We start from the raw sequence: 19,689 nt of genomic DNA, 5'->3' as shown, positions 1-19,689 counted from the left end.
CAGTATATTGAATGAAGGCAAGGCATGAAATTGGATGCAGGCACTCCATGAATGCATGTGGAATAATTTTGATTACTGGCTTCATGTCCTTGTTGTCGCAGTCACCTTTCTTATAAATCCAAGAACTACTTAACTAAAGTGATACTGTCCACATTGAGAACTGTCACCTTATATTATTCATTTATTAAGTACATGGCATACACACAAAACCACAGCTCAAAATGATGGCAGTCATTCCTCAATTGAGATTTCCAGTTCTCAGTATCGTCAGGACTCTGAACTTATGAATGAAACTATGTTCAACCAAACTTTGTTAATTAATACCACAATGAACAGTGCTGTCCAATTTGTAAGCTCAAATTTGTTTACTACTTAAATTTTTTCTATGATTAAATTCTACTTTCATTAAGATAAAGAAAAAATATGTTGAGTATCATCTAACATTTTCATACTATGAAAGTTTCAATGAATCAGATTATCTTTGGACTTTTGTATACAATTTGAATCTGGTCTAACAAAAATAGTATAACACTTTGGGACAAAGATACACCCTAGCAACCCTGCACTAGAAGCCAAGATGGAGAAGACCTCCACAACCACCATGATCTTCCCCCTGGTGCTATGATAGACAGGGAGGAAGGTGATCCATACACTGCAGAACACAAGCATGCTGAAAGTTAGGAACTTGGCTTCATTGTATCTGTCAGGTAGGTTCCTAGCCAGGAAAGCCACAGTGAAGCTTACCAGAGCCAAGGAACATAAGTATCCCAGTACAATATGGAAGGCGACAACAGAGCCTTTGTTGCAAATAATGACAGTTTTCCCATGTTCAGATTGTGTATCTCTGTCAATAAAGGGAGGAGATGTTACTAACCATATGCCACAGAGAACAAGTTGGATCAGGGTACAAATGGGAATGACCAAGTTAGGTGCCCCCGATGTCAGCATCCCTCTCATTCTTCTCCCTGGGGTAGTGAGCTTGAAAGCCATGACCACAGTTATTGTTTTGGCCAACACTGTAGAAACAGCCACTGTGAAAAATACTCCAAATGTTGTCTGCTGCAGGAAGCAGGTGGCCTGGTTGGGATGTCCAATGAAGAGCAATGAGCAGAGAAAACAGAAAACTAGAGAGATGAGCAGGATATAGCTGAGAATGCGGTTATTGGCCTTCACAATAGGAGCATCCTTGTACATCACAAAAGAGACGAGTATTAAAATTGTGATGGCTGATAAGGAGAGAGACATGAAGCCTAAAGCTATCCCAAGTGGCTCTTCAAAAGCCAGAAATGACAAACCTCTCTGGAGGCAGTGGGTTTGTTCTAAGTTGGCATACTTATCATCTGGACACCTCACACACTGTTCCATATCTGCTGGGAAAAAAACAATAAACCCTTACTAGATATGATAATTATGTAGTTAATAATTATGAATTTGTATTATTCAGAGAATATATCAATAACTATTTTGGTTTTGAACATCTATCCATTCCTTATTGCTTAAGGACCACTGACTTAAGATTGCTCTCTATTTACCTATGTTATTGGTGAAACTAAGTACCATGATAAGGAATGGAATGGAAAAATTATGCATTAAACAAAAAAGAAAGAAAATATGATAAATGAAAAAATGGATGATCTCAGATTTTTTAATTCCTTAAACCATAAATTCACTATTCACAGACAAGAGTAGTGTGAAGGCACAGTTACTGATGTGAGGTGATGAAATGCATTATGCACTTTGTTTGCATTTTGGGTTGTGCCATTTGTCTGTATCTCCACATAGGAACCAGAACATAAAATTTGTCATTCAAGTACTGTTTGCCTAAAGGAATGTTTTCATTCTTGATGCTCTGTGCCTCATAGAAATATGCAAGTCCTTCACATTTTGGTATATCCCTTTATTCCCAAGTATTAATTCCAACCTATATGGCATGATGGTAATGAATATTCACCTCCATCCCTCTTTCCTTAGGTCATTGCTGATCCGCACTATGCCATCTCTTCTTTCGTGAAATCTTCACTCTTGTTCTAATTGTTTTACAGGAAAATCTTAATCCTTGAAGCCATCTATGCATTTTTTGTTTAATTTTTTTTCATGACAAGGTTTCTCTGTACAGCCCTGGCTGTCCTGAAACTCACTCTGAATACCAGACTTCCCTCCAACTCAAAAATCCACCTGGCCCTGCCTTCTAAGTCCTGGGATTAAAGGCACGTGCGACGACTGCCCCACAATCATCTAAGTTCTTAAAATATATTTCATTAAACAACAATTGTTACACTGAGCATGTAGTCTTTGTCAGGGACTAAGCTGGGTCATGGAGGGAAATATTATGGATTGATCATGATGTCAAGTATCTTTTTATAAAAAAAATTGAAGAAAAATAAATGTATTCCTAGATTATGCCTAAAGATTTTCTTTAAAAATTGGTACACATGTATGTAGTCAAGTTTCTTCTTTTTTCCCTAGTGTCTAAAACCAATCTGCCCTTATCATTTTGAAAAAAAACTATGGTTATTCATTTTCATCTCAGTGTGCCACAGTCACTTTTTCTTTGATAGAAAACAACAATAATAGCGCCAATACCTTCATTTTGGTATTGAAAAATGATTAAGAGATGAAAATGTGCTTCACAAAGTACAATAAAAAGAGACGAAAATAAATGTCCATAGTTTTCCAAACTGGCAAAAAAGGAATTGGTTTTGGAGCTCAGGTGTTTTTTTGATATATTCTTTACTTACATTTCAAATGATTTAAGAAAATAAATGTATTCTGAGATTATGCCTAAAGTCAGTCTTTATTAATTGTACACATGTATGTCCTAAAAGTTTTCTGCATAGTATAAAATCAGTAACTAACATATTGTGAGAAAAATGTATTGTTTGTAGAAGATACAGCAGCCTATTTCTAGGTCTAACAGAAGTCGACATTATATAACTAATTAAGTTATGAAACATGGAGATATTAGGACTTTAGTTTTTGTTTCAGCCATATCATATTTCTAGTTTGGAAAGAGAAGGTATTCAAGTTCTCTAAATTTTGTTTCTGCATGCAAGCATGTACCTGTTTCGTTGGAAACCTCATTTTCTGGGCACTGAACACAAGCAAAGCAGCAGTCTGCTGTTTCTTGCTGATGAATTTTCATAAATCCAGCAGTACATGGCACTCTACACATGGATGAGGGAACCTGAGAACATATATAAATATTATATATATATATATATATATATATATATATATATATATATATATATATATATATATATAATATATATTATATAGTATATATTACATATATATAATATAATTATATATAATATATATGTGTGTGTATATATAACATAATTATATAATTATATAATATAATTTTATATAATTATATAATATATAATTATATAATTAATTATATAATTAATGTACTAATGTGTGTTTGAGTCTATCTCTCTCTCTCTTTCTCTCTCTCTCTCTCTCTGTGTAGTTCATCTATTCATTATGTGTATAATGACCCACAATTGATATATGGCATATTAACAGATATGGCTATAAATATTCCTCTGTTAACCAGAATTTCTTAACGATATCATTATGTATTTCCCTGCAGTACGTTGAATACCACACAATATTTTGTACATCATGTAATATTATATATGCAACTTTCAGGTTTTAGCAAATTAAAACTCTTTTATCCTAAACTGATAAATCCAAAATGAATCCTTATGTGACATCAGTATTTTTTCTCATGAGGTATAAATGAAAAAAATCAGAATACCAAAATATATGGAGAAAAATGGTAGGATACATCAAGAAAGACTTGTTTGATGATTATGAACAAAATATGTTATATAACAACTTTGTCATATATCAAGTGACCATAGGTGTGTGGATTCATTTCTGGGTCTTCAATTCTATTCCATTGATCTACCTGCCTGTCACTGTACTAATACCATGCCGTTTTTAAGACTATTGCTCTGTAGTATTGCTTGAGTTTAGGGATACTGATTCCCCCAGAAGTCCTTTTATGGTTGAGAATATTATTTTTAATATTTTTATTTTCTATATCCTTTGTTTACATTCCAAATGATTTCCCCTTTCCCAGATCCCCCCTCCCCATATGTCCCATAAACCTTCTTCTCTCCATCCCTTCTCCAATCACCTCCCTCCTTTTTCTCTGTCCTTATATTCCCTTCCCATGCTAGATCAATCCTTTCCAGGATCAGGACCCTCTCCATACTTCTTCATGGGAGTCATTTGTTATGCAATTTCTGCCTTGGGTATTCAGACCTTCTGGGCTAATTAATATCCACTTATCAGAGATTGCATTCCATGTGTATTCTTTTGTGATTGGGTTGCCTCACTTAGGATGATGTTTTCCAGATCAAACCATTTGCCTAAAAATTTTGTGAATTCATTGTTTCTAATTGCTGAGTAGTATTCTATTGTGTAAATATACCACATTTTCTGTATCCATTCCTCCATTAAGGGGCATCTGAGTTCTTTCCAGCTTCTGGCTATTATAAATAAGGCTGCTATGAACATAATGGAGCATGTGTCTTAATTGCATGACGGGGAATCCTTTGGGTATATGCCCAGGAGAGGTATACCAGGGTCCACTGGAAGTCTCATGTCCAGTTTTCTGAGGAACCTCCAGACTGATTTCCACAGTGGTTGTACCATCTTACAGCCCCACCAGCAGTGGAGGAGTATTCCTCTTTCTCCACATTCTCGCCAACACCTGCTGTCTCCTGAGTTTTTGACCTTAGTCATTCTGTCTTGTGTAAGGTGAAATCTTAGACTTGTTTTGATCTGCATTTCCCTAATGACTAATGATGTTGAGTACTTCTTAAGGTGCCTCTCGGCCATCCGAATTTCTTCAGGTGAAAATTCTTTGTTAAGATCTGTACACCATTTTTAATAGAGTTATTTTGTTCCCTGGGGTCTAACTTCTTGAGTTCTTTGTTTATATTGGATATTAGTCCTCTATCAGATGTAGGGTTGGTGAATATCCTTTCCCAATTTGATGGTTGCCGTTTTGTCCTTTTAACAGTGTCCTTTGCCTTACAGAAACTTTGTAATTTTATGAGGTCCCATTTGTCAATTCTTGATCTTAAAGCATAAGCTATTGGTGATCTGTTCAGGAACTTTTCCCCTGTGCCCATGTCCTCAAGGGTCTTCCCCAGTTTCTTTTCTATTAGTTTCAGTGTGTCTGGTTTTACATGGAGGTCCTTGATCCACTTGGAGTGAAGTTTAGTACATGGAGATAAGAATGGATCAATGCGCATTCTTCTGCATGCCGACCTTCAATTGAACCAGCATCACTTGTTGAAAAGGCTATCCTTTTTCCACTGGATGTTTTTGGCTCCTTTGTCAAAGATCAAGTGACCATAGGTGTGTGGATTCATTTCTGGATCTTCAATTCTATTCCATTGGTCCACTTGTCTGTCACTGTGCCAATACCATGAAGTTTTTAACACTATTGCTCTGTAGTATTGCTTGAAGTCAGGGATACTGATTCCCCCAGAATTTCTTTTGTTGTTGAGAATAGTTTTAGCTATCCTGGGTTTCTTGTTATTCCAGATGAATTTGAGAATTGCTTTTTCTAACTCTGTGAAGAACTGAGTTGGGATTTTGATGGGGATTGCATTGAATCTGTAGATCGCTTTTGGCAAGATGTCCATTTTAACTATATTGAGAATATTTTTAACTTATCTGGGTTTTTTGTTACTACAGATGAATTTGAGGATTGATCTTTCTAACTCTAAGAAGAATTGAATTGGGATTCTGATGGGTATTACATTAAATCTGTAGATTGCTTTTGGCAAGATGTCCATTTTTACTATATTAATCCTGCAAATCCAAGAGCATGGAAGATTTTTCCAACTTCTGAGGTCTTCTTTGATTTCTTTCTTCAGAGACTTGAAGTTCCTGTCATATAGATCTTTAACTTGTTTGGTTAGAAACACACCAAGATACCTTATATTTTTTGTGGCTATTGTGAAGGGTGTCATTTCCCTAATTTCTTTCTCAGCCAGTTTATCCTTGGAGTATAGGAAGGCTACTGATTTGCTTTAGTTAATTTTATTTATGGCCACATTGCTGAAGCTGTTTATCAGCTGTTTCAGTTCTCTTGTGGCATTTTGGGTGGCTTAAGTATACTATCATATCATCTGCAAATAGTGATAATTTGACGTCTTTCTTTCCAATTTATATCTCTTTGGTCTTTTGTTTTCTAATTGCTTTAGCTAGAACTTCAAGTACTATATTGAGTAAACATGGAGAGAAAGGGAAAACTTGTCTAGTCGCTGATTTTAGTGGGATTGCTTCAAGATTTTCTCCATTTAGTTTGATGTAGGCTACTAGTTTGCTGTATATTGCTTTTATTATATTTGGGTATGGGCCTTGAATTCCTGTTCTTTCCAGGACTTTTAACATGAAAGGATGCTGAATTTTGTCACATGATTTTTCAACATCTAATGAAATGATCATGTGTTTTTTTTCTTTGAATTTGTTTATGTAGTGGATTACAATTATGGGTTTCCATAGATTGAACCATCCCTGTATCCCTGTGTTGAAGCCTACTTTATCATGGTGAATGATCATTTTGATGTCTTCTTGTAAGCAGTTGGCAAGAATTTTATTAAGTATTTTTGCATCGATGTTCAAAAGGGAAATTTGTATAAAATTCTCTTTCTTTGTTGTATGTTTGTGTGTTTTTTTATTAGCGAAATTGTGGCTTCATAGAACAAATTGGGTAGTGTTACTTCTGTTTCTATGTAAATAAAAATATATCTAAATACAAATATGTTATAGAAGACTCTCCTAAAATTAATGAAGTTTAAAACAAAACCTTGAATATTCTATCCCTTCCCCCTTTTCCCCTGCTTTTATGAGACTCCTGCCTCATCACACTAACATTCCTCTATACTGTATGATTGATCCCCATAGGACCAAGGGGCTCCCTTCCCACTGATGCCAGATAAGGCAATCCCCCACAGAAGATGGGACACCAGGAAGTATGATAACATGTGAAATGTAAGTGAATAAAATAACCAAAAAAATGTATAAAAACAAAAAGGGAAACTTGATTCTGGAGAAAGATTTCTGTTAATGAATTAATGTTATACTTAATTAGGCTATAAATATATTCTCACAGAATAAGAAAAATACGTGCTATACATATAGTTACAAAACTTTCATTAATAAATATATTCCTGTAGTGTGGTGGATAGGCATATGGTTGCAACTTAACATGGAATTCAGAGGACTTTGATCTCTATGACGAGATTTACATGTATTTTTATTCTTTTTTATTTCTTTTTTTATTCGATAAAATTTTTATTTACATTTGAAATGATTTCTCCTTTTCTAGACCCCCACTCCCCGAAAGACCTATCAGCTCCCTTCCCTCCCCCTGTTTTCCCACCCAACCCTTCCCACTTCCCTGTTCTGGTTTTGCCCTATACTGATTCACTGAGTCTTTTCAGAACAAGGGGCCACTCCTCCATTCTTCTTGTACCTCATTTGATGTGTGGATTATGTTTTGGGTATTCCAGTTTCTAGGATAACACCGACTTATTAGTGAGTGCATGCCATGATTTGTCTTTTGAGTCTGGGTTACCTCATTTAGTATGATGTTCTCCAGCTCCATCCATTTGCCTAAGAATTTCATGAATTCATTATTTCTAATGGCTGAATAGTACTCCATTGTGTATATATACCACATTTTTTGCATGCACTCTTCTGTTGAGGGATACCTGGGTTCTTTCCGGCTTCTGGCAATTATAAATAGGGCTGCTATGAACATAGTGGAACATGTATCCTTATTACATGCTGGAGAATCTTTCGGGTATATGCCCAGGAGTGGTATAGCAGGATCTTCTGGAAATGAGGTGCCCAGCTTTCTGAGGAACCGCCAGACTGATTTCCAAAGTGGTTGTACCAATTTGCAACCCACCAGCAGTGGAGGAGTGTTCCTCTTTCTCCACATCCTCGGCAACATCTGCTGTCTCCTGAATTTTTAATCTTAGCCATTCTGACTGGTGTAAGGTGAAATCTCAGGGTTGTTTTGATTTGTATTTCCCTAATGATTAATGAAGTTGAGCTAGTCCATTTTTAATAGGGTTATTTGGTTTTCTGTAGTCTAACTTCTTGAGTTCTTTATATATATTGGATATTAGCCCTCTTTCTGATGTAGGGTTGGTGAAGATCTTTTCCCAATTTTTTGGTTGCCCATTTGCCCTTTGGATTGTGTCCTTTGCCTTACAGAAACTTTGTAATTTTATGAGGTCCCATTTGTCAATTCTTGATCTTAGAGTATAACCTATTGGTGTTCTGTTCAGAAAAGTTCCCCCTGTACCGATGTCCTCAAGGGTCTTCCCCAGTTTCTTTTCTATTAGCTTCAGAGTGTCTGGCTTTATGTGGATATCCTTGATCCATTTGGATTTGAGCTTAGTACAAGGAGATAAGAGTGGATCAATTCCCATTCTTCTGCATGCTGACCTCCAGTTGAACCAGCACCATTTGTTGAAAAGGCTATCTTTTTTCCATTGGATGTTTTCCGCCCCTTTGTCGAGGATCAAGTGCCCATAGGTGTGTGGGTTCATTTCTGGATCTTCAATCCTGTTCCATTGATCTGCCTGTCTGTCACTGTAGCAATACCATGCAGTTTTTAACACTATTGCTCTGTAGTATTGCTTGAGGTCAGGGATACAGATACCCCCACAGTTTCTTTCATTGTTGAGAATAGTTTTAGCTATCCTAGGTTTTTTGTTATTCCAGATGAATTTGAGGATTGCTCTTTCTAACTCTGTGAAGAATTGAGTTGGGATTTTGATGGGTATTACGTTGAATCTTTATATTGCTTTTGGCAAAATGGCCATTTTAACTATATTAATCCTGCCGATCCAAAAGCATGGGAGGTTTTCCCATTTTTTGATGTCTTCTTCCCTTTCCTTCTTCATAGTCTTGAAGTTCTTTTCATATAGATCTTTCACATGTTTGGTAAGAGTCACCCCAAGGTACTTTATGCTGTTTGTGGATATTGTAAAGGGGGTCATTTCCCTAATTTCTTTCTCAGCTGCTTATACTTTGAGTATAGGAAGTCTACTGATTTGCTTGAGTTGATTTTATAACCTGCCAATTTACTGAAGTTGTTTATTAGCTGTAGGAGTTCTCTAGTGGAGGTTTTTGGGTCACTTAGGTAGACTATCATATCATCTACAAATAATGATAGTTTGACATCTTCCTTTCCAATTTGTATCCCTTTGACCTCCTTATGTTGTCGAATTGCCCAAGCTAGTACCTCAAGTACAATATTGAAAAGATAAGGAGAAAGGGGGCAGCCATGTATTTGAGAGTTACCAGATTTTGATGGTTGTAACTGAACATCATCTTTTGCAAGAGTAGCAATTGGTCTTAACTACAGCGATATTATTTCAGTGCCCCATATTTTAAAATACAGCTATTTTGAAAACAACGGAAATTTGTGATATACTCACCGAAGTTCCTCCTGTGGCCCACTCCATATCTTTATATATGTGAAGTTGTTGTATCTGTTGGTAGCAAGGAAAATAGCTTCCTATTTTAACTTTTAATCCAAAGCCTTGAGGAAAATTCCAAATGATGAAAATGTCATACTCTGCACACTGATTTTCCCTATGACTCATGTTCACCAGTTCTCCAACAGGATTAGTAAATACCCTGGTCTTCAGCAAGGAAGACACCTAAATAAGATCCAACATTAGATGCTTACATATGCATTTCAATAAAGGGAAAGCAAAATTGAGAATTTACCCTAATTTCTTAATGACTTTCATAAAAGACCACCGTATTGAAGTAATCCCGTGTAGTAAAATACAAAGTACCTCATTGATAACTGAAAATTTATATACTTCATATTAATGTTTGATGGTAAATTGTGCTAGGAAAATGATTATACTATAACAAGTAACATGCTGTGTGCGAATGTGTGTATGCATGTGCTCATGTTGATCAAAAATACATTTTTAAAAATTTAGCCATGTCTGTCCAAATGAAAGGGAATTATGAATGTGAAAATATATATAGATATAGATATAGATATAGATAGAGATACAGATACAGATACAGATATAGATATAGATAGATAGTCAGCATATATGAGATAAACATAAACTTAATAAAATGTACATTCTTAATCATTTGTGGTTTTTTAATTCATTGTAAATTTAAATGAGTAGTTATTAGTTACAGCACATGTCATGTACTGATTCTTGGGAAATTACTCTTTAGAAAAAATATTCTATATTAGTCCTCATTTAAGGCTTTTATTATAAAACCTTTGGTTCCTATTTTAATTTTTGAACTCATTTGATAAAATGTTGAAACACGATTTCACAAAACTCACTGATATAAAAATACTGTTTTATATTAAATTATTTCCTTGTGCATGATACTGATCCATGTAAAAGATTAATTGGGGAGTTGTCAGTGGAGAAATCTTTTCCCTGAGAGAATAATCTCTAACAAATGTGCATGTGTTTCTCTGGATCCATTTGAAAGACATATTGATATATCTGAGCATTATGGAATGTAAGAAGCATAACCTGCTGACAGTCAGTAAATATTCCTTTGTATCCTGCCGGCATCTGACACTCTACTTGTTGAAGAATGAGTTCATGATAGGTGTGGGCCACAGCATACACAGTATTATACAAATTGTAACCTTCTTCACTGAGGGCCATATCATATTTGTGCACTGCTGTCCACTCCAATGTATTGATGAATTTAAAATTTTCCATTTTATTGGTGTTCTTAGAGAAAGAACAATTAAAATAATTCCACCCCAGTATAGACTCAGAAATGTTTACTGGGTATTTGTCAGGGTCCAGAGTTTGCATAAAATTCCTAAATTTAGGAATCTCATCTCTGTGGTGTGCAAAAGTGACAGTCCCATGAAAGTAATCAAGGCTGAATTCTTTTTTCTTTGAGATAAAATCCCATTGTGCGGTTGTGATCCAAATTCTCTGAGCACCTAAATATTCCCACCTTCTAAAGCTGATTTCTAGTGTAGAGTTCATTTCACCATAAATGATAACAACCTTTGCTGAAGATGCCATAATTTGTTTATCATATACCTTAGCCTTTTTCATGTATATCTCCATGGATTCTGGGATCACATTCACAAAAGCTAAACAGATCCCATGCCTTTGTATTTCTTCTCTTAAATCTGAGAGAAACCGAATGCCCTGGTCATCATCTGAAATGACCACTCCTATCCAAGTCCATTTAAAATGAAGCAGCAAGGAGACCATGCCATGGGACAATTGTGTGTCCTTGGTGGCTATCTGATGGACATATGGCAACCGGTCATGGTCACTTAGGCTAGGATTAAATGGTCCAAAGAAAACCTAAATGATGTAGAAGAGAAAATGAAATGTCCACATAAGGAAAATGATAATTAAAATATTTGGAATTATATTCAAATAATGTAACACACCTTTTTCAACTCCTTTCAAGCATAGTACAAATATACTCTAAGTATCATGTATTTTTCCTTTTAGATTCTAGACTATTTCTGACAAGTATAATTTTTCTAGAACACAGTGTGCCTTTTTTCCAGTACATGTGTTATCTGATATTTAATTCCTTAATTTCTCTCTCTCTCTCTCTCTCTCTCTCTCTCTCTCTCTCTCTCTCTCTCTCTCATTCTCTCTGTCTCTGTCTCTGTCTCTGTCTCTCTCTCTCTCTTTCTCTCTCTCTCTTTCTCTCTCTCTCTGTCTCTCTCTCTCTCTGTCTCTCTATCTCTCTCTATATATTGATATGTGGATTCAGTGATACATATATATATATATACTGTCTGTGTGTGTCTTTGGGTAGCAGAACAGTCATACATGCATGCTGTTAAAATTTTCTTTTGACACATTTAAGTGCAATTTAATGTTGTTGACTCATCCAGTGTCATGCATTCTTACCTTTGGTGCCATGGAATGAATTGACAGTTTTAAGGATGTTTTCCACGATGGGCCTATAAGGTCTCCATAACAAGTTTGATATTGTTCACAGATATAGTTAATAAAATTATGACTATTGTTTTGTTGTGAATATAATTTATCCAGACCTCCCAATGTATCTTGACACAGACCAACAACAATGGAGAACATGAAAGACATATTGGGTAAAAGATAAGGATTCTCGTTGATCTCATGAGTAGCAAAAAACATTACAAGAAAAAACTCGTATCTTCTTGCTGGTATTCTAAAACAAGGTATAGTAATGATTAAGGGAGATATTTGAAACTTAAAATTTCATTTTCAGTGAAGTTTTTAGTACAAAACATGCTAAATTTCTAAATAAATATCTTGAAGTAATCCTCATAAATGAGGGATCTTTAGAGCTGAATACAATTTAAGAATTCATAGACATAGGGCACTATGATATGATATGAAAATTTTTGTATACATGTACGTTGATAAGGAGTTTGTTCTATCTCTCAAAGCCATCGTTGAACTAGATTACAGTCCAGTTGAATAAGAAGATATAAAATGATCTTGGATATGTAATTCAATGGATATATTCTTTTTAAAATGATTTACTAAAACCACATATAAAATATACAATATATTCTCCTTATGTTTTATTATTTAAGACCATTCAATACATCAAAATCTTAATAACATTGTCTATTTTGAAAAGCAAATACTACTTCAAAAACATTGTTCAACTTTTTTTTTCAAGATTTAATTTCTGTTTTTTTATTCGATATATTTTTATTTACATTTCAAATGACATCCCTTTTTCTGGCCCCCCACTCCCCAAAAGTCCCATCTGCCCCCTTCCCTCCCCCTGTTTTCCCACCCAAACCTTCCCATGTCTCTGTTCTGGTTTTGTCCTATACTGCTTCACTGAGTCTTTCCAGAACAAGGGGCCACTCCTCCATTCTTCTTGTACCTCATTTGATGTGTGGATTATGTTTTGGGTATTCCAGTTTTCTAGGTTAACACCGACTTATTAGTGAGTGCATACCATGATTTGTCTTTTGAGTCTGGGTTACCTCACTTAGTATGATGTTCTCCAGCTCCATCCATTTGCCTAAGAATTTCATGAATTCATTGTTTCTAATGGCTGAATAGTACTCCATTGTGTATATATACTACATTTTTTGCATCCACTCTTCTGTTGAGGGATATCTGGGTTCTTTACAGATTCTGGCAATTATAAATAGGGCTGCTATGAACATAGTGGAACATGTATCCTTATTACATTCTGGAGAATCTTCTGGGTATATGCCCAGGAGTGGTATAGCAGGATCTTCTGGGAGTGAGGTGCCCAGTTTTCGGAGGAACCGCCAGACTGATTTCCAGAGTGGTTGTACCAATTTGCAACCCCACCAGCAGTGGAGGAATGTTCCTCTTTCTCCACCTCCTCGCCAACATCGACTGTCTCCTGATTTTTTAACTTAGCCATTCTGACTGGTGTAAGGTGAATTCTCAGGGTTATTTTGATTTGCATTTCCCTAATGACTAATGAAGTTGAGCATTTTTTAAGATGCCTCTCCGCCATCCGAAGTTCTTCAGGTGAAAATTCTTTGTTTAACTCTGTACTCCATTTTTAATAGGATTATTTGTTTTTCTGGAGTCTTTGAGATCCTTATATATATTAGATATTAGCCCTCTATCTGATGTAGGATTGGTGAAGATCTTTTCCCAATTTGTTGGTTGCCGATTTGTGCTTTTGATGGTGTCCTTTGCCTTACAGAAACTATCTTTTTATACCATGAAAATATTATTAATTTATACTTAATATCCATCGCTGAGGATACTTTATCTAATGTTGAGAATTAAATTATTTCAAAACTTTGCAATATTATTTGGGAATTAAGCATTCGAAAAAAAGCATAAAATATTAAAAACTGAACTAGTAAGAAATATATTGTTACCTTCTCAAAAATGACCACATAGATGGACAAACTTCAACAGATACAAAGATATTGATTTAATCCCATGTGCTCTATGGGAAGACCTCAGACTAAGGCTGATATTCAATAACAACAAAAAGAACAGAAAGCTCACATACACACTGAATTTAAACAAACAATCTTCTCAATAATAACGTGATCAGAGAAAAATAAAGAAATAAACTAAAGATTTTTTTTAGAATTCAATGAATATAAAGACCCAGCCTATCCATATTATGGAACACATTGAAAACAATGCTAAGAGAAAATCTCATATCTCTGAGTGCCCGCATAAAAAAGAAAAGAGATCCTGCACTCTCAGCTTAACAGATCATCTTAAAGCTCTAGGTCATAAAGAAGCAAATATAACCAAGACGAATGGACAGCCAGAAATAATCAACCTCAGGGACGAAATCAACCAAGTAGAAAGAAAAATAACTACACAAAGAATCAACAAGACTAGGATCTGGATCTCTGAGAAAATCAACAAGATAGATAAACATTTGGCAGACTGACCAAAGGGCACTGAGACAGTATCTAAATTAATAAAATCTGGAATGAAAAGGGAGACATACCAACAGAAACTGAGGAAATTAAAAAAAGTCAGATCCTACTACAAATGTCTATATTCAACAACAGTGGAAAAAGTGGATTGAGTTAATTACTTTTCTAGACAGATATCATGTGCCAAAATTAAGTCAGGATCAAGTAAATCATCTACAGGTTCCCATTCTCCGCAAGGAAACAGAAGCAGTCATTAGAAGCCTCGCAATCCAAAAAAAACCAAGGGCCAGATGGGTTTAGTGCAGAAATCTTTCAGACCTTCAAATAAGATCTAATACCAATACTTTTCACACTTTCCCATAAAATAGAAAAGAAGGAACATTACCGAATACGTTCTATGAAGCCACAGTTACACTGATACACCTAATGATATAACAAGTAAAGAAACCTACAGATGAATTTCCCTTACAAATATTTATGCAAAATTATGCAATAGAATTCACACAAACTGAATCCAATAACACATCAAATGATTATTCAACAAGAACAAGTAGGCTTATTAAAAGTTATGCAGGGTTGGTTCAATATGGGAATCCAACGATGTGATTCACAATATAAACAAACTAAAAAAAAAAAAAAAAAAAAAAAAAAAAAAAAAAAGACAACCAATGTGATTGACTTATTAGATGCCAAGAAAGCATTTGACGAAATTCAATACCCTTCATGGTAAAAGTATTGGAAAGATAAGAAATTCAAGGCCCATGCCCAAACATAGTAAAAGCAATATACAGCAATTAATAGCCAACATCAAAATAAATGGAAACTTGAAGCAACCTGACTAAAGTCAGGGACTAAAAAGGCTGCCCACTCTCTCCCTCGCTACTCAATATAGTACTTGAATTTCTAGCTAGAGCAATTAGACAACTAAAGGAGGTTAAAGGGATACAAATTAGGAAGAAATAATTCAACCCATCACTATTTGTAGGTGATATGTTAATATACTTGCGTGTCTCCCAAAAACCCACCAGAGAACATTTAAAGCTGATAAACAACTTCAGTGAAGTAAGTGTATTGATATAACATTACCTCAAACTAATCATTAGCCTACTACTACACAGAGGATAAACAGGCTGAGAAAGAAATTAGGGATGCAACACCTATCACAATAGAAAAAAAATTTATATAATACCTTGGTCTAACTCTAACCAAGCATGCAAAGATCTATATGACAAGAATTTTGAGTCTCTGAAAAAGAAATCAAAGAGCACCTCAAAAGGTTTAAAGGTCTCCCAGACTCATGGAGTTGCAGAATTATTATAGTAAAAGTGGCCATCATGCTGAAAGCAATCTACAGATTTGATGTAATTCCGATCAAAATTCTAACTCAATTCATCATAGAGTTAGAAAGAGCAATTTGCAAATCCATCTCCAATAACAAAAAAAAAAAAACCCAAGGATAGTAAAAAGTAATCTTAGCAATAAAATATAATGTGGGGGAATCAATATCTCTATCCTCACACTGTGTTACAGAAAAAAAAAATCAGTATGGTATTATTAAAGAGATGGGGAGATAGATTAATGGAACAGAATTGATGTCCCAGAAATGAACACATACACCTTTGGTCACTTGATCTTTAAAATATCAGCTAAAATAATCCAGAGGGAAAAAGGACAGCATTTTCAAGAATGGCGTGTATTCAATTGGCCGGCAGTATGTAGAAGATTGCAAATCGATTCACTGTTATATATCTGCACTAAGCCCAAGTTCAAGTGTATCAAGAACCTACAAATAAAACCAGATACACTGAATCTAATGGAAGAGAAAGTGGGGAAGAGCCTTGAACACATAGGCACCTGAGAAACTGTTTTTCGAACCAATGGCTTATGCTTTAGGATCAGCAATAGACAATTGGGACTTCATAAAACTGCAAAGCTTTGTAAGGTAAAGGGCACTGTTAATAGAACGAAGCAGCAACCAACAGATTTGGCAAAGATTTTTATCAACCTACATCTGATAGAGTGGCAATATCCAATATATACAAGTAACTCATGAAGATAAACTCCAGAGAACTAAATAACCCTATTCAAAGGGGGTACAGAGTTAAATTAAGAATTCTCTATGATGGAATATCAAATGGCCAAGAAGAATCTAAAATTTTTTTCAATATAATTAGTCATCAGTGAAATGCAAATCAAAACATCCGTCAGATTCCACCTCATACCAGTCAGAATGGCTAAGATCATAAACTCATGCAGCAGCAGATGCTGGGGAGGATGTGGAGAAAGAGGAACACTCCTGCATTGCTGGTGGGATTGCAAGCTGGTAAAACCATTCTGGAAATCAGTCTGGTGGTTCCTCTGAAAATTGGACATAGTATTACCTGAAGACACAGGTATACCACTCCTAGGCATGTACCCAGAGTATTCCCCAGCATGTAGTAAGGACACATGATGCACTACGGTCATAGCAGCCTTATTTATAATTGTGAAAGCTGGAAGGAACCCAGAAGTCCCTCTACAGAGGAATGGATACAGAAAATGATTTACATTTACTCAATGAGGTACTACACATGTAGCACAAACACATGTATATAATATATTTAAAGCTCTTATGTGATAAAAACTGGGAGTGTGAGTGTTTTTAAAATGCATTTTATACCTGTGTATATTGTCTAACAATTATTGTACTTAAAAATGTTTATCAGTGTTACAAGGAAAGAAATTGTTTTATCAGGGAGAATTTGTTAAAAATTTAAAATAGAAAAAACATTTTGAAGTTAAACATTAAGAGAATGCTAAGTACATGCTCAGTGAGAAAACCTATCAGTAATATTTCCATGATATTTGTAGAAAATTATTTTAATATTTTCAAATATTAATATTCATCAAACAGAATTAGTATTTTAAAAATATTCCATTAAAATTATTTATCCATTTCAATGTACACAAAATGATACCACATAGCCAGAATTTTATCCTTTGGACTCTTTTTAAATAATAATTTGATGTTGACTTTTACAGTGTTGTTATTATGTTAGTTTCCTTTTGTTTGCTTGTTTCTTTGTTTGTTTGTTTGTTTTAGGCAGGGTTTCTCTAGGTATCTCTGGCTGTTCTAGAACTCACTCTGTATACCAGGATGGCCTCAAACTCAGAAATCCGCCTGCCTCTGGCTCTCAAGTGCTGGGATTAAAGGCACAATGTCAGTTTCTTAAAATCCTATTAGATTTCTCTTAACACATCAGCATTCCTTAATTTTTGAGATCCTTTAAGTGATGTCTGAGAAAAAAGATCTTCTCTCAATAAAGAATTTGCTCATCTGTCTCAATACAGTTAGCAATTCATCTGTTATTATTAGCCATTACCTCTCAATAGGAGTAAACATACCAAACATGCTCTTTTGATGAAATTTGCATTATAACTTGAGTGGTTGCAGCTAAGATTTTCTTTCTAAACCTGAAAAGTGTATTGACACAGTTCATTTATTTGTAATTTTAAACCATATTATGGCTTATAAAAGTGTCACCAATGATAATTTCCATTACTTTTCCAATGATGTATGGAAAAATACAGAAAACATCAGAAATGAATTTCATACTAAACTAAAACAGATGAATAAAAAGGTGAAGCAACCATCACTATCAATGTGTACAGTGTATTGTGGACACCAATTGGAAAACATATTCTTTAGAACCCAAAGACATGAAAATTCAATAAGAGATGAGATGTGCATCGGAGACAGAAAAGCACAGGATATCTTGGTTAATGAAAGAAAAAAGGCCGAAGCACATTGCTTTGCTCAAAGGTGAGTAATTTCAACACACCTCCCTCATTATCTGCAGGCACTTATGGGAACATCTCATTCTTAGGATCTCAGAACTTGAGGACAATTTCTTCTCAAAATGAAGTACATTTATTCTCCAAGATTTTATAATGTTATATTTATTCAATAATTAATAAAAATATTGACCACTAATCTGATCCTGAAAATTAGATTAATTTACATCTGGGTATTTGTGTAATTGAACCAAAAAATATTCTACTAACAGAATATGAAGCCTGAAAATCGTTTCCCACATTCAGGGTCAAATCCAAATTTCAGGAGGAACTCATTTAAGGACTATTTTATAAAGCATAGTATTTGCATATTCATGAGTATGTATACAATGTTAGACATCTAATCAGGTATAGTAGACCAACACATACACAAATATTTCAATGAATGAATGTATGCCCAAGTGTTGGAGACCCAAATTAGATAACATTTTTATGAAAGCATTTAGATGTATGCTCATTCAGGAATCACTGGCAGGCAATTGAATATAGTCAGGGATGCTGTTTCCTCATATTGAATTCTTAAAAAGCATTTCATTGTTTTCTTTATTTTGTTTATTCAAGACAGGGTATGTCTGTATAGTCATGGCTGTAGACATGGCTGGCCTTGAACTCAGAAATCTACCTGCCTCTGCCTCCCAAGTGCTGGGATTAAAGGCGTGCACAACCACCACCCAGTTTTGCATTCTTGATAAAGGTTGGAATCCTGAATTCAAGGCTAATGAAGAGACACCTTTCAATACATAATCTTGACAAAAACTCAACAGAAAGAATCAAAACTCATTTTCCAGCATTGTGAGATGGAGCCCAATGTGTTAAAGGTAAACTAAACTGTGATACATTTGAAAGTATAAAATAGTGATTTGTGTAATAATTAATCTTCAGTTATTTTTAAAGTTACAGGGAGAGGAATAGGAACAGAACCTCACAGTTTGTGACCACAGATACATATTTCTAATTTATGACATTGACACAAGAAATGAAGTAATGACTTACCTAAAATCAATAATTTCTTTATACCAATTGTCTTCAATAAGTTCTTCCGTTGTCCAAAGGAAAAAACCACAGTCACTTCTCAAATCTCCATCATTATCTTCACTATTCTTTATCCTCCAAAAGCAAATTGGTTCTGTCAAACAGCCCAAGATGAGAGAAAACTTCAGGAGCAAAAACGAAATAGTGCAAGCACACATCTTCTTCATTCTAGAGTCTGCTAGGCTCTCCAATGTAGCAGTTGTAAAATCCGTTATTCATGCAGACAAATATCACAAGACATTTATAACAAAGTGTCTGTTTTAAGGCTACTGATGCCTGGAAATGCAATAAATTATATTTACAATTCATTTCCATTCATCCTATGTCATGCTCCCTGGATACATTGAGAAAATTCTAACTTCAAGCACTACATCTGCGGTCTGAAAACTATT

The 19,689-nt window shown here is 34.9% G+C and overlaps 1 protein-coding gene across 5 annotated transcripts; it reads right to left on the bottom strand.

Moving 5' to 3' along the window:
• Positions 1–462: 462 nt before the first annotated feature.
• LOC127669512 (vomeronasal type-2 receptor 116-like) lies at positions 463–19,464 on the bottom strand. Of its 5 annotated transcripts, XM_052163534.1 has the most exons (7): positions 19,259–19,464; positions 11,946–12,228; positions 10,578–11,381; positions 9,492–9,716; positions 4,500–4,505; positions 3,061–3,184; positions 463–1,367 (listed from the first exon to the last, which is right to left on the bottom strand). In XM_052163534.1, the coding sequence occupies exons 1-7, from the start codon at positions 19,462–19,464 to the stop codon at positions 463–465; spliced, it is 2,553 nt and encodes an 850-aa protein (XP_052019494.1). The 5 variants fall into 5 exon arrangements, with proteins under 5 accessions (XP_052019494.1, XP_052019495.1, XP_052019496.1 ...); XM_052163535.1 differs by lacking the exon at positions 4,500–4,505 and having other exon boundaries at positions 463–1,370; XM_052163536.1 differs by lacking the exon at positions 4,500–4,505.
• Between the last annotated feature and the right edge of the window lie 225 nt (positions 19,465–19,689).

Source organism: Apodemus sylvaticus, chromosome 19 (genome assembly GCF_947179515.1).
Source record: "Apodemus sylvaticus chromosome 19, mApoSyl1.1, whole genome shotgun sequence".
NCBI classification, from domain to species: Eukaryota; Metazoa; Chordata; class Mammalia; order Rodentia; family Muridae; genus Apodemus; species Apodemus sylvaticus.
The sequence above is the reverse complement of the archived record's forward strand: the minus strand, read 5'-3'. Positions and strand labels throughout refer to the sequence as shown.